At 40.3% G+C, this 16,304-nt stretch overlaps 1 protein-coding gene across 1 annotated transcript in view; it reads left to right on the top strand.

Annotated features, from left to right (window-relative positions):
• The first annotated feature begins 6 nt into the window (after window positions 1–6).
• Window positions 7–16,304, top strand: part of CCNY (cyclin Y) — a 225,974-nt gene continuing 209,676 nt past the window's right edge. Inside the window, exon 1 of the mRNA XM_008579737.1 lies at window positions 7–228. Within this exon, the coding sequence (XP_008577959.1) occupies window positions 75–228 (154 nt within the window). The 5' untranslated portion in view covers window positions 7–74. The remainder of the gene's footprint in view (window positions 229–16,304) is intronic.

A 16,304-nucleotide genomic window follows, 5' to 3' on the forward strand; every position in this document is an offset into this window, starting at 1 on the left:
CCGCACCCGCCCGCGCCCCGTGCCCGGGCACGGGGAGGAAAGCGAGAGCAGCCGGAGCCGGGGGGCCGCCGAAGATGGGGAACACTACCTCGTGCTGCGTGTCGTCCAGCCCCAAGCTCCGGAGGAATGCCCACTCTCGCTTGGAGTCCTACCGGCCCGACACCGACCTGAGCCGCGAGGACACGGGCTGCAACCTGCAGCACATCAGCGATCGGGAGAACATCGACGGTGAGCGCGGGCGGGTCCGGGGCGCGGGCGGCCCCGCCGAGCCCCTTCCCAGCAGCCCGCCGGCATCCGTGGGCTCTCACCGCACACCCGCGTCCGTCCCGCCGGGCTGCTTTTGCTTTCGCAGCCTGTCTCGCGTGCATAGCGGGGTTTGCGTCCGCGTAACTGGGGCGCTCCGGGGCCCCGCAGTCCCCCAGCGGCCCCCTCGCTTGTACCCCAAAGTGAGCAGCCGGGAAACTTTGTCGTCCGAAGGCTCGGGAGCGCCGGGGACGAGTGTGTGTGTGTGTGTGTGCGCGCGTGCAGGTGCAGGTCGCGACGTGACATGAGCTGGCCCTTGTCCAGACGTGAACGGCCAGTGCTGGGGCGGGGGTGGCCTGAGAGCCCTGCGTTCCAGGCACTGTCTGACATTAGCGTGAAGCCAAGTTATGCGCGAGAAAGGTGAGCGCGTTTGTCCTTAAAAAGCAAAGGGAATGGATGAGCTTTGGCATAAGTGAGGAGTGAATTACCATTTTGGAATCAGGGTCTCAGTCTGGAGTTGAAGAACCGGCTTGGCCTGAGTCAGTTCCCCGGGTACTTACAAATTGACCTCACTTGGCTGTCCTCTCACCCTCATTCCCTTTAAAAACCAAAACAATATTTAAGGGGAAAAAAGGATTTTGGGGGTGGCAGTAGGTGTTGGAGTCCAATGATCTTCACCTGGGAATGCTTTTAAAAGATAGTCACACAGCTTTGTATTGTCACCAGTTTTTGTATGGGCCTGAATTACAGTCCTAAGAATTTTTGATTGGTCTGGGTGACTTTTGATTTGGACTAGAGTTTGCTTAAAAAAATAAAAATAAAGGACTGATTACTGCACGTAAGTAATGTTTTATTTTATTGGTGTTGCAGTATCACTATTACTGTTTATCAGTAAGTTCTGGGGCCTAATTGTACAGAGGGGTAGTTTATGTATCATACTTAAAATACAGTTTACATCATTTTCAACTTAAAAACCTTTGAAACTGGAAATATAGTTTTATGACAACTTGATTTTTCTTTTCTTAACCCCATAATCTTCTCACAGTGTGGTTGATCTGAAAAAGTTTTTTGTGTGGATGAATTCACACAACTCTGTCATAATCCTTTGTTTTTGACTTTAGGATGAAACATTCCCACTAATGTGGAAAGCCATATTTAAACTCTGCTAAAGGCAAGATTTTTCTCATTGCTTGGCTTCCTTTAATTTCTTCTAAATAGTAATTTCATGTTCTTAGTACAGAAACTTAAATGAGTACCATACAACATCTGGTCTACAGTAGGTGCTGAGTAAATTATGGTTCCATATGACATTTCTAGAGTTGTTATTTTAGACTTCAGTGATCTTAACCTACTGTTTAGGTATCTTTGAACTACAGTCTTACTTTGTTTTAAATTTATGCATTTAAAGGCTTCTAGAAGAAAATTAAGGCCAGATCTGTTTTGATCACTGCTATAGCCCCAAGCACCTGAAAGAAACGTTTAGCATATATAAAAGATTCAATAAATATTGTGCTTTAAAGGGATGAATGAATGAATGACTTTATTATAGAAAGCCACTACCCAGTCTTATACGATGCTGACAGGCAAAAACATTTGGAAATAACTTCTCCTTTACATTGTGCATTAATATCTCATGGAGATTTATGTTTTCCATGATGGATTAAAAAAAAAGAGAGAGAAATGGAAAGAAGAGTCACATTTCTTAGAATCAGGCTGCATACCATTGTTATAGACTATAGCAAGGAAACTGGAGGAAAAAAAGTAATTGTAACCAGCTATTTGGCTCTTAAGGCTTAGAAGAATTTTTCCGGAGAACAATGGAATAGTATTGTGTGTTTTTTCATTTGAAAGAAACCTAAGTTTCAGTCATCAAGCATTTTTGAGACCACCAACTCTTGTTTTGCAGATTCAGCATAGTTTGAGACAGTATAGCCCATGATAAGAGGGTTTCTAATCTAGGCTATAGTGTCCTCTTCCCACAGAACCTTCGTATGATGCTAGTTTAAACTCAGAAATACTCATTTACCATTTAAACAATGTTCTCTGTGTCTCCCAGATTCAGTAAATAATACTTCTAGGATTTACCTAACCAGGGGTTCTCAACATTGGTTTCAGTTAGATCAGACATCTAAGGCTGGGTGCTGGCATTAATGTGTTAATATTTAAAGCTCCCCAGGTAATTCTAAGATATAGCTAGGCTTGAGGATTGCTGGCTAGATAAATCTTGAAAGTTGTTACCTGCCATTCAAGGACATTTATGGTAGAAATTCATCTAGTATCAGAGGCTGGGAAAAGAGAACAATTTGTTTAAGTTAAATAGTGTATATACATGTACTATACTAGTACATCTGTACATACCTACCGATATCTATATATATTTGAACTTCTGAGTTACATTGTTATATTATTAGTAAACATTTTAAAACTACATCTTAAGTATTCTTGATTCAAGTGTATATCAAAAGCTAAAGTGATCAAGTACCATCTTATATCCTGAAAATATCCCAGACAACTAGTATTGAAAGGTTCAGAGAAGTTCATGGGTCTTCGATGATAGATCAGTTTCTGTAAATCGCAGAGATATAACGTACGTGTCCATGTTTTCCCCATACTGCCCCCAAACATGCAAGGGGTAGTAATATAGTTAAGGTAGTTAGGCTTCCATGACACCTACTGGCAACTTGCTGTGTCTTTGTACTCAATGTACGTTAGTGTTAGGTTATTTGTGTTTTGGAAATTTGTATTAGACTCATCCACTCCCCCAGCGTTATTTCTCATAAAATCATTTAGAAATTGAGAAGTAACAAAATCAGTTAACAACAATGATAGTAGTAATTGCAACCCCTATGTATTTCTTACTCTGGGCCAGATGCTACCCTAAGTGCTTGGCTCACGATAACCCTATGGATATTTTTACCTTAAAAGAATGAGCATAGACAGAAGAAATGACTTGCCCAAAGTTACAAAGCCAGTAAATGGCAAATGGGAACTTTCCATTATTGCTTGACTAGCTGTCAAATGTTGTAGTCTTGGATTGCCTGCTGGGATAGTGTGTCTGTTGTCATTGTGGTCATATCCATAATTTCTCATAGAAGAAACTTCATCTGTCTGCACCAGTTATTCAGTCTAGACTTCATGATTAGAGGATTTCTGTGGAAGGAGAAAAGGAGGGGTGGAGTAAAGAGAATTTAAAATGTGATGAGCCCCAATAAATGGGATACCTGTAACACCTATACTGTAGTGTCAGTTTGGGGTTTTGCCTCAAAACAATTGATGGCAACGTCAGCCTTTATAGCTTACCTGTTGTCTTTACCAACTCGATTTCTCCCTCATCCCACATCCAGTCTGCTAGGAAAGCATGGCTCTTTACCTTCAAAATGTACCCAGAATCTGAGCACTTCTCAGAACCTCTCCTGCTGCTCTTCTGAAGATCTAAGTAGCTGTTGTCTCTGCCAGCCTACCTGGTCTCCCTGCTTCTGCCTTTGCCCCCGACAGTCTGTTCTCAACACAGCGCTGTGGTCAAGACTCTTTTTAAAACTTTTAATATATCTTCTGCTCAAAAACTGCAGTGACTCCTTGTTTCCCATTGAGTAAAAGCCGTTCCATTGCAATGGACTCCCAGGGCCTTTTGTGATTTCCCTGTGCTCCAAACTCACTCTGTCACTTGCTCATTCTAGCCACACTGGCCTCCTTCTGAGCTGTTCCTTGAACACGCCCAGACACACTCGCACCCCAGGGCCTTTGCTCTACCCCTCTGCCTGAAATGTTCTCCATGTATCCTTTGGCTAACTCCCTCACCGTATTCCATCTTGGTTCAAGCCTCACTTTTTCAGCGAGGCTTTTCTAATCACCTCATTTAACATCCCTCCTGCTGCTCTGCCAGCAGTCCACATATGCATTCCCTGTTTCTTTATTCTATGTCGTCATATAATACACTTTATGAGTATAAGTATATACACATATAATAACTACTTCCACCTACTAGCTTTTAAGTTCCAACAGGACATTTTTTGTTTTGTTCACTGATGTGACCCAAGTGCCTAGAATAGTGCCTGATTCCTTGAAGATGCTCTATCAATATGCGTTGAATGAATGAATGTAGCCACAGTCGTTTAAGGACATGAGTCAGAACATCACCACATATGTTTATTGGGTGAGGGATATAGAAGAGAAAGAGGGAATGAACAGGACTTGTAATCATAAAAGCAGAGTGGGTGTCAAACATTTTGGCTTTGTTTGTGTCTTAACTTGAGAGGTAGCAGATAGGGTTAAGTCCTGAAATGAAACTTAAGAAAGTTTTATGTTTTAAAGCATAACAAAAGAAAAAAAAACCTCCCCAGTGGAAAGGAAACCATGGCTAATGGCCATCTGTTTAGCAATATGATATGTTTAGTTTGTGTTCCTTGTCTGTTCCATTGAATGATGTTAGCTGTGGCCTTACATCCTTGGGATCAAAATGAGGCTCAAGTGCTTAATTAACCAAAAAGTACTAGGTGAACATATGTAATTATGAACATAGCCACTCCTGTTCATTTTCTTGTTTTAAATGTGATGTGTGTTACAGGATATACAGCAAACAGTATTTGAACTTTCTGTAGCCAGAGAAGCTAGAAGCCTGAGGGACTCATCCTAAGGACCAGAAGGATAACTAGAAAAAGTATAACTGCTGTTAGAAGGCTGGGGAGACAAAAGAGCAATGAAAAATCTAAGGACCTGTTGTCATCTTGAATTATTCCTCTTGTTTCTTTGGGTATCTATGACCTATTTAACCTCATCTCTTCGGCGGTTTTTTTTTTCTTGAATCTCAATCCCACATTGACATTACCACCCCTGGTGGGCAAGACCATACCTGTGGACATTTATTCCAGGCTAAGATCTATTATCCTCACTGCCTGCGAGATGCGGGAAGATGCTCCACCCAAGCACGGGCTGACTGCGTATTAGCCGTTCTCCACAGCACTGAGAATGACTCTGTGACTTCTCTATCTTGATTTGACTTATTTCTTTAATTTAGAATCAGGGAGTCATTTGCTCCCACACCTCCATTTTATGGATAAGAAAACTGAATCTCAGAGAGCTGCAGTGTCTTGTCCAGGCCGTGCAGATCATAGACACTGGTAGTAGAATTTACTCTGTATTAACTTTGGGCCAAGAACTGTGCTAATCAGTTGACCCGTGTTATCTTTCTTAATCTCCACATCACTCTCCTTATTCTGCAGGCAAAGAAATAGAGCCTTCCAGGTTAAGAATTTTGCTCAGGGTTCCATGGCATGTTAGTGGCAGTTGGTATTCAATCTGTCATCATTTTCTAGAGCTCCATGCCTCAACTGCCCTGTGACAGTTAATTAAGGAGTGATCCATTTCTAGAATCCAAACCTGCTGGTATCTGGTCCACTCCCACTTTGTTTTAAGAGATATACAATCATTGTCTGTATGCTTTTGGTTAGCAATACCTTGTGATTAGGATTTTTACTTTCTTTCCTGCTTTTTGAGAGGAGTGAAGATTAAATAATTTTATGGAGTGGTAGGTTTTCTCATCCTCTTCAAAGCTGATTGTCTCTCATCTTAAGGAGGTGACTGCTTTTGCATTTCTGGCTGGATGAAACTAAGACAAAGATTAAATTCATTCCTATCCAGGAAGGGGCAGAACCAAAAGGAAAGAAATAATGAGAAGCAGGACATGTGAGTGGCTTTGAAATTCTCTTTTAATCACACAGGGTCAGAGATTTAGCTCCAAGTGTGTCATGTTAGACTTACTTTAGGAAAAACAGTGTTTGGTATTTTTCACAAGAGGGCTATTGACAATATCATGCTTGTCATATTTCAAAGTACGAATCCTTTCATGATTCCACATTTAGGCAAGGTGGGTAAGTCCTCAGCAGTAACAGTTGACGTAAGCCCTCTCCTACTTTCAGTATCATTTTCAATTCATAGCTGGAAGAAGAAGAGAGTTCACTTCCGCTACAGCATTTCTCATCATCTTGAAATGTTGAGTAGTTTGTTGCTGGGAGTCTTGATCAGGAGACCATCTCTACTCTGTGCTCTGAGGCTAGCATTATTCGATCCTATCTTTCCTGAAGAATGAAGGACAGGGTCAGGAAGCATAAATTCAGAAGAGGGCTCTTCTCAGGGGGTTTACAGGGCATGCTCCTGGCTCTGTGGAGTGAGGTAGGGGGGCAAAGAGCCGGAGCCTAGTAATTGGAAGACCCACATTCCACATGTGGCTCCTCTGTTACTGTGGGGCCTCATTCTGCTGAGCCTCACTTTCCTCTTCTGCTTAAAGAAAAGTGCTAAGAAATACTGTCTTGCCTTACATCCTGAGCTACTACTGTAAGGATCAAAATGAGGCCAAATGCTTAATAAACCAAACAGCACAAGATGGACATATGTCATTGTGAGCATGACACTCATATTGATATTCTTGTATTAAACATGAAGTGTGCCCCATGATCTACACCAATTGTGTTTAAACTTTCCATAGCTGGAGAAGCTAGAAACCTGAGGGGCCTATTCTAACAAAGACATCAGTGTAGTATTCAAGGCAGTACTGAAGCATAACTGGAATTTTAGAGCTGGGTAGGGTGAGGTTATATAGGGCTCTGTGACCTTTAATGGGAAGTTTGCTGGCTGTAGAATTTGGAATAGAAATAGTTCTCTTTCTAGCATTGCTCTTCTGGGTTGCATGCAGCAAGCAGTGAGGTGAATATTTGAAAACATAGCTCCTGGGATAGCGGAGCCCACCCAGGTGGTCTGCTGACTCTGTGCTGGGAGCCAGATTCCTGGGGATGTCAGCATGCATCCTTAGATGGAAGCTGAAGCCAGGGATTTTTTTTTTTTTTTTAAATTCTTCAAAGAATAGGGTTTTGAAGCATGCATAAATATGCTTTCAATAAAGAAGAGTTGGTGGACTGAAAAAATAAGCTCAAGCAGTCCTGAGCAGGTTGCTGGGGGCTGTTTGTACCCATTTCTTTTGGGAAGGAGTCTAATTGGCTAGATCCACAGTTGCCATTAGATATATTAGATTTAATGTGTCTTCTGATATCTAACCCACCTTTCCTTTCTTTTTCTTGGCTACTTATGCTGTTGCTATGGCTCTCTTCTTTTATTTCTTTTCATGCTTCTTTTGCTGTCTGCCAACACATAAGTTGGCAGATCCCTTAGATGAGCAAGATTTTGCATGGAAAGTCTCTTGGTGCTTCTGACAAGAGAGGTCATTTCAGGAGTAGTCACCTCCAAACTACCACTGTCTTAGCAGCTCTATTGTGTTGGCAGAAAGGTTCCTTTTTAAATACAGAAGTAGAAAGCCTTGAAATCTTTTTCTTCACCTTTGTCAGAATATCGATATTCTGTACATTAGTTTTGATTAGTGTATAGTTTTGTAAGGAAACTTTTTGTTTTTTAGTATGGCTTTAAAATTTGAGAGGCAATTTCATAAAGGAAGTTCTAAAATATATGGGCAATGGTAACATCTCTGGGCTAAGTGTCTAGTCTCCCATAATTTTATTACTTTGATTAAAAATAATCTCAACCTGGTTTCATTGCTCTATAGGCACATTACCTGGAATATGTAATTTTCATTTCTGGGTCATTATTTTGTGATCTTTATCCCCTACTCGAGATAGATAGTGGGTCTTCTTTGGGTGTGATAGATGGTGAATGCCGTGCACAGCAGAGATGTATCAGCATCTGTAGACATGTCAGCTGGCTCCTGGTACTGAGAGAAGTACAGCTGGGATACACTAAAGATAATTGTTAGCAACTACAATTACATCTGTGCCAGTTTGCGTTGCGGGCCTTGCTTAGTTGGGTGGTGAGATGCAAGTCACTTCTATTTTGGACACCTCTGATTATAGACCTTCTGGTTCTGTGAAGGATGAAGAGGAACTACTCTGCATGAGAATTCATATGTGACATAGCTGTATGTTGCAAAACTGAGTATAGTGCTGAAAACATTTTATAAACAAGTTCTTTACTTTGGAGTGATGCTTCTGTTCTGGGTGGGCAAAAGGTGAAAAGAGAAATTATTAAAGATATTTTGTTTATATTTGGTAAACTTGACACTGCAAATTTATCAATAATCAGAGGAATTAGTGCATGGATGGGTAGGATATGAGGTCTGTGTTATGCCTTTCAAGAAAAGATTTCTCTCCAAATTTAGAATTCTGTCGTTAATGATTGCAGGTTTTCAGGATTTTAAATGACATTCAGGATTTTAATTGATAAATGCTATTCTAGCAAGAGTAATTATAATTATCCCTTAAATTATCTCTTGTTCTTATAATAGGTTTTTTAGATGTGGATCTAGGATTTGTGTAGTTGCTTCAAAGTCCAGGTTTTAGGGCTTCCTGTCTGTGTACTCTACCAAAGTCTAGGATGAGAAATGAAGTCATGATGCTGTGTTTAATCTAGTTATAGAAATTTCAAATTTGCTAATTCATGGAGATTACTTTCATTTATAGTGAATTTTTTTTTTTTGCCAGTTTATACGGATAATCTTATTTTTCTACAGCAATTTCCCCTCAAGCTATGTGTAAGTGATGGATTGTTATTTTAATATGTAGTTACTTCAATGTAGTAGTGTTATCTTACTTGAAAAGCATTGGTAAATGGTCTGAATAGCCAGTGCCAAAGAAACAAAGTCACTGGTCAGGCCTGGCTACCTGGCTAGAAGTTCTGCAAACCACTGACAAACTGACAAGGCATAAAAACATGAGGAGATTGAGGAACTTCGTCTTAAATATTAACTTAACTGTGTTTTTAGTGACAGAATAACAAATCAGGTTAGGATAGTGATACCCATTTGTTTCTAAGCCTTGGGAGAGCATGAACTAGGAGAGTTGTTATCTACCCACTAGTACAAGGTTTACCAGTATCTTCATGAGGAGTGCTAAATCAAGAGGACACAGGGCATTTGCAGATTCCTACACAGAGAGCTGAGAGGTCACAACACAATTGTTTGTCATCTTATTACTCCTTGTTTTGAATTTTTAATTGCTAAGTTGGATTTTTTGCAAATGCAACTTACTCTTGTGTACAGAATATTTTATAAGACACCATTGGGGCAGGAAAAGAAGGAGAGAATGAAGGGGATTGAGGGTAGGAGTGCTTGGCTGAAATGAAAGTCAGAGAGAAGAGATCATGTAGATGGGTGAGCTTGGAAGGCAGCCTGCTATACGACAGCCAGCTGCGTCCACTCTGTTCACAGATGCAGGATGGTTTAATGCAGCTGTGTCCTTACCACCCAGTCTTCTGGGTCCTCAGAGTGCATTTGTGTCTTTACTGTGGACACGGAAGGTCTACAGTCAAGACGTTGAATGAGTGCCTTTCCCCTGTGATGTATGTCTGACTTTAACATGGTTTGAAACATAGTGTTAAACTACAATGTTGATGTCCACTAAAGAAGGACAGTCTGTAAACTGACTGTATACTTTTTAGTGTTTTATTCCCCAAAGTAATTTTCATAAATGGGTTTCTGTCTTGATTAGTCATATTCACATATGAAAGTGTATTTGCTGAATCTAGCCTTTAGGTGTGAAATTCAGGAACACTTTCAATAAAGCAGGAGTTGTTAAGGAAACTGTGGTAGGGTTCTCAACCTCAACACTATTGACATTTTGGGTGAGATAATTCTTTGTTGGTGTTAATGGGGGCTGCCCTGTCAATTGTAGGGTATTTAGCTGCATCCCACTTTTACCACTCTATGCCAGAGGCAGTAGCAGCACCAAACCCCCTTCCTCATGTCATGACAATAAAAAATGTTTCCAGACTTTGCCAAATGAAATTTCCCCTAAGGGGACAACTCCTCTCCCTGCCTCTAGAATAAATAAGCTACAGGCACTAGGATTTAAGATGAAAGAGAAACTTAGTAGGGTAACTTCCTAATGTTTCTGCTTTCTTTGCTTTTGTCACTTTCACACGTTCAAGGCCTCAGGGAGGACTTCACAGACTCTAAGTTGCACAACTCCAGGGGGCGCCATTAACTTCAGACTTTGGTGTGAGTGATGCCCCACTCCTCCTCCAGTTTTGCAAAGGGCTGCATTGTTCATTTTAACTCATTAGAACTAACATCTTGTTCTAAGATGGTGCTCTTCGTGGTATTATTGACAGAATGGACATTGTCCATAGTTCTGACAGTGGATGGTGGGATAGCTTCTAATGAATACTTGGAAGTTATATAATCCCTTTAACTCAGTTTCATAATCCACTTAAACCTCCTTTTTCATCTTTTATTATTATTTTTCCTTTTTGGTATAGTATATCCTACTGAATATATATATATAAAATGATAAATTTTTCTTCTTTTAGCCAGGAGTTTTATTTTTTCAGTTTTAAAATCAGCTAGTTCTGCGTTTTCCATATTTTGTTAGTACTCACAGTGGACTTTCCTTTTGAGAGTCTGTTCCAATGAGGAATATAAAAATGGAATGACTGATAAGAGTCTGTAAAGCTCTGGTCTGACTCCATTTTCTGACAGTTCATATCTTTGGCTTGGTTTGAGTGCTCAGTGGAATTTTGTGTCTTTGTGGACCTTTTGGAATCTCATCAACTGCAGCATGATGACCTGGCTCCTAGGGCAGGTGGATAATAGAACGGATATTTGATTTAGGGGTCTGATATTTAAGTATATCCTTAGTAGAAAACTGTGGGGTGTGTAGGGGGAACTCTCGTGTTGCATCTGTGTGGCAACTGCATTCTTAAGGAAAAAATAGTTAGGGATGAGCCCATTTAAATTATTTGATTTCAAGAATTAGTTTCTTTACTCAAGCACACTGCTGCTGGATTGAGAAAATGTCAGTGTGTGTTTCTTATTACAGTGCTTTAGAAATTCAGGTCTTGATTTGCAGCTTGCCTAGGTGAAGGAAGCTCTGAAGAATGTGGTGATATGGTATTCCTGACAATTCAGCATTGACTCTCAGAATATTTTAACCGAAAGTGTCAGTCCCTTAGAAGTAAACGTGTTTATAAATATTCAGACGGAAGTGATTCTTGAAGTTGAAGATGTTTTCCAAAAGCATGAGGTTTAAAAATGTATAGTCAACTCCTGCTATTCCCATGTAGCACAAACCATTAGTTAGGAAGTTAGGAAAGTTATCATTATAAAAGCACAGCTATTCGTTAAAGAGGTGGTTTTCAACACCCCTGTTACAGAGCACACAGGGAAATTGGGTTGCCGGGGCCATTGCTAGAGGATTAAATATGCCCCTGCTAGAAAGATGAGAAGACCAAGGTAGAGGCACGTGACTGTCCGGGCCTGTCAGTGTGTGCAGAACCAATTAGGAACATTATTTGGAGTTATGAGAACGAATCTCTCCTTGTTTGTTTGACACATCTGGAAGTGACAGGGAAGATGAACTCTTCAGATCAACTTAGGCCACGCAGAAGCAGCTAAACTTTGGATATTTTCTCAGTATTCTTTTTGTATGGTGAGGTCTTCTAAAGGGACCTTAAGTATTATTTTTAGAGTGAATCTGAAGTTTAAACAAGCCTAGTTTATGCCTGATTCCATGAAATATGAGGTCTCTCAGGGAAGGTTTAGCTTAACCCAAGTTAAATATATTCTTTAGTTCTTTCATCTGTTTTTCAAATGCACATATTCTAGAAAGTCTGTTTGTACAAAATGAAAATATGGCAAAACATATTTTATGCAACTTACATTGTGGGTGCTTAGCAGTTTGTGGGGACCAGGGATGTAATCCTAAAACAAGGGAAATTATGATTATGGAGTATTTTAAGTATTTTTATGTTAAGCATAAAAAACCCATTGGAACAAGATTAACAAAAGTGCTTCTTATTAGGCACCCTTACAGGACCTCTTTTGGTAAATGGTAACTAGCTAATTATTAGGGAATTTTATCTTTCTATCTAACTATCTATCTGTCTGTCTAGATCTATCACATTTATAATGAGCTTGAAATCATATTCTGTTAAGAAGACTGGTGCTTCTTTTCAATGTCTTCAGCCTAATAAACTGTGGAGCCATATCTCATTATACAGTTTGGTGGTTCAGTTTAACCATTTCATGATGGAAGCGATTGCTGAGATCTAAGTTAGCCATGTTGTTTTCTTTGCTTCTGAGTGTGTAAATGATTTATCCATTTTTCAGATATTATTTTAAGATCATTGGTATATAATGTTTTTGCCTTCAGTTCACTTGTTTTATTCCACTGAAATCCTTATCTGGAATACATGTCTCTCGTTACAATTTTTTTTTCTTTTAAATTTGGAATGACTGTTAATGCCAATGGTGGGGTCAGTAAAAAAAAAAACTGATTGAAAAGCTATATTAAAATAGTTTTTTTCAGAGTTTAAAAATGGTCACAATTCTTCAGTTTAAAATACTTGCTATAGATGAAGAGGTTATATAAGCAAAATGCTAGTACCGTAAGGAACTAGACAAGCTGAGAAGTTAGTGGAGTTCTTTCCTTGTAATCTAATATTTCTAGCAAGTGGTTAGGTCCCCTGTGTAAACGTGTTTTTAGAATGTGTTCTCTTCAGCCACAGAGAAGAAGGTGTTGGAGAGAAAATGGAATTCAGTAGGCAAGTGTTGGCTGAGAAAGAATTACCAGTGCCCGTGATGAATAGGCTTAGAGCAACTGCCATTGTAGGTGGTCTACAGATATGCTAGCCTTGAGGAAGGGCACGTTTTCCAGAAGTGTGAGAATTTGTTGCTTCCTATGGGAGTTCTAGATTCAGTTCTTCAGTAGGTCAGCAAACATTTGTCGGTCCAAGTACTGTGTCCCAGGCTCCTTGCTGGGTGCTGGAAATACAAAAATCAATATTTCTTGGACCTTACCCTTAAGGACCTAGTGATCTATTAGTGGAGAAAGATACAAGTAAGTGGTTACAATCCTGTGTATAGAGGTAGAAGGGAAGCCAGAGTGATTAGTTGTGCCCTGTGTGGTGAGGGGGTATGGTCAGGGAAAGTTTTCAAGTGGGATCCGGTGGGCAAGAGGCAGGTAGGGGTGCCACAAGAGGCGGACGGGAAAGCTGTTTCTCAAAGATCCTGTCTGGACAATGATGTAGGTTTGTTTTGAAGTCAGTAGGTAGTTTAGTTGAACTTGTCAGTGGCTTGGTCCTCAAACATTTTATTTAATGAATTACGGTCATTATGAAGGACATTTATTGAAAAAGAGATTTCATAATGATGGATGTGCATCGGAGAGCAGTTTCTTGTATATTTTGTGTGTACTCTGTGTTCTGGAAAATGATCACTCGGAGTTGTAATGTGGAAGACAGAATAGGTATCTTTAGAACTGTACAAAGAATACACTGTTTTTTTTTAAAAGATGACTGGTAAGGGGATCTTAACCCTTGACTTGGTGTTGTCAGCACCACGCTCAGCCAGTGAGCGAACCGGCCATCCCTATGTGGGATCCGAACCCGGGGCCTTGGTGTTATCAGCACCGCACTCTACCAAGTGAGCCACGGGCCGGCCCAAGAATACACTGTTTTTATTCAGTGCGATAAAATAGCCTTTATGGAATCACGGAATGTTCATACCATCAAGGACCATAGAGGTCCTCACTTTACAGCTAGGACAGCTGAGCTCTAGAAGGAGTTGCTTTTCAGCATCACATAGCTAGTTTGTGGCAGTTCTCAGTCTGACAGTAAGTCTCTTGATATTGGGGTCAGAGGCTTTTACTGCAACATCCTGCGCCTCTTTTAAACCAGTTCTTACAACAAGGTTAAATAGTCCCATGAAGATATTGACCCATTTATGTGATGTTAATTGAGTAAAAATTATATCTTAGAGAATTGTATTAGTTGTCAAGCTGTGTAACAAATTACCCCAACATTTAGTTGCCTAAAACAACAACATTTATTATCTCTCAGTTTTTGTGGGTTGGACTCTGGTCACAGCTTAGCTGGACTTGGGATGTCCCTTGACATTGCAGTCAAGCCTTTGGTTAGAGCTATAGTCAGCTCAAGTCTCAACTAGGGGAGACTGCTTGCAGCCCACTTCCATGGCTGTGACAGGCATCAGGTGCTCACTGACTTGCTGGCTGGAGACATCATTCCTTGCCACATTGGCTTCTCCATAGGGCAGCTCACAAGGTAGCTGGCTTCCCCCAGACCAAGAGATCCAAGAGAGAGCATGAGAGACCCTAAGATGGAAGCCACAGTCTTTTTATAACCTAAACTCAAAAGTGGCATTCCATCACTGCTGTCTGTGAGAATCAAGTCACTAAAGTCCAACCCACACTCAAGGAGATGGTATTATTCAAGAGTGAGAATACCAGGAGATATATTGGGGGCCATTTTGGAGGCTGCCCGTTACTAGCATTAATTAAGATCATGAAGGTTGTATGTAGCAGAAGTTCTCTAAAGTTGACTCCAGCAAAATGGGTGGAGAGGGGGTGAGAGAAAAGTTATTATGTATGAGGATTTTTCACGGAGACCAAGGGTGAGGCACATGACTGAATCTCATGAGAAATTGGAGCTGGGAGTTAGACAGCCTGTAGGAACTGAGGCAGCTATCTGCTTTAGTATCCGGATTTAAAATTCTCTAATCAGTCTTAGTCTTACTGTTCTCTGTGTCTCACATTTATTTTTCTGTAAATCTTTATTCTTTATAAAATAACTTTCTTTTTGTCCATACATGGTAGAAAATGGCTATCCCAATGTCCTCTCTTCTAGGACCACAAAAGACCAACTAGAATCTCCGTTTTCCAGGAGAGAGGATTGAGTTGACTCAGCCCAGCTAATGGGATGGCTCCCCTACGGAAGGTGTCCAGTCAGCTGTGGCAGGGTCAAGGTTGAGGTCGGGATGGATAAAGGGAGTGAGGGTGGAGGGGCCAGTGAGTGGTGGGGAAGCACATTTCAGAGAGGAGCACTTGGAAATAATTTTCTCAAATAGGTATTTTTTAAAATCCATACTTGATTTTTCCTAAGGGATTCCTAAGTATAGTGCTAAAATTAATTTGGGTAAAACTGAAGTTGGGGATAGGTTAGCAAACACTTCTGAAAAGAGAAGCTTAGTGGAAAAGCAAGGTTATCTATATTAAGAAATTTTTAAAAAAGTTTTGGAGACTTTGTTAACATGAAAACTGGAAAACTTATGGGTTATTGTAATTACTGTTTCTCTCTTTCTTATGTTGCCCTTTATAAATCCCAGGTTTACCTACTTTTATTTTTTAATGTTCTTATGCTGTGAACATCTGTCAGCTTTCCCATCTTAGATTATTTTTTTTTAGTAGCTTATGTAACTTGAAATGAAATTAGCTTTTCTGTTCTAAAACTGCCCGTTTAGTGTCTTCATGGGGTTTGCTTTTGGCTTTGATTGATTTCAGTAAATTACAAAGATGCAGAAAAGGTTTTTATTGACATTTTTTCATGCTTGTTTACTTCCATCATATTTTTAAATGACACACAGTCTGCCTTAGCTGCAAGAAATTTTGTATTACAAAGATAGAAACTCAACCCAATTAATGGGATGCCTTTCCTGAAAGCCTTTCCTGGAGGTCCTTTCCTTTTTGCTTTGTAGATAAGTCAGAAGATTAATCTTGTAAAACCTAAAGAGTCCACCAATTGCGTGTAGTTGGCTAGTTGTGATTTTGGTTCTTGGAGTTTGACTGCAGAAATTCAATGGTAGCAGCAATTAAAGCAGATTAGTATGTGGTAATTACTTAACTTTGTACATCTTAAGATTTTTTTATTGGCCAAAATCCAATTTTAAAAGTTGAGATTGACAGAGTGGACTGGGAATTGCTGGGTGGTGCATAGCTTGGTTAACAGCCCTCCTGGAACCCTGCATGGGGGAGGCAGGTGGTATACATGGGTGGGGGAAGCAAGGCAGGTGGCATTGGGAAGGTGATGTGATTAGAAGTGCATCTGACTGTGGCTGGGTCTGTGGGTTTCAGCAAGGTTTGCTGGGTGGTGCTTCTTTGGAAAAAAATCTACTCCCACTACTTAACTTACTCACATGTTACTCACACATTACTCCACTTTTATGGATTTAGGTTGATGATAATGCTGCTGTTTAGAAAACTGGTACGGAAAAAAGACTATGTATTGCTGTTGCAGAGATCTCTGGGAAGATGCAATACGTTTCTCTAGCTTTC

This window comes from Galeopterus variegatus, unplaced genomic scaffold, assembly GCF_000696425.1.
Source record: "Galeopterus variegatus unplaced genomic scaffold, G_variegatus-3.0.2 Scaffold1951, whole genome shotgun sequence".
NCBI classification, from domain to species: domain Eukaryota; kingdom Metazoa; phylum Chordata; class Mammalia; order Dermoptera; family Cynocephalidae; genus Galeopterus; species Galeopterus variegatus.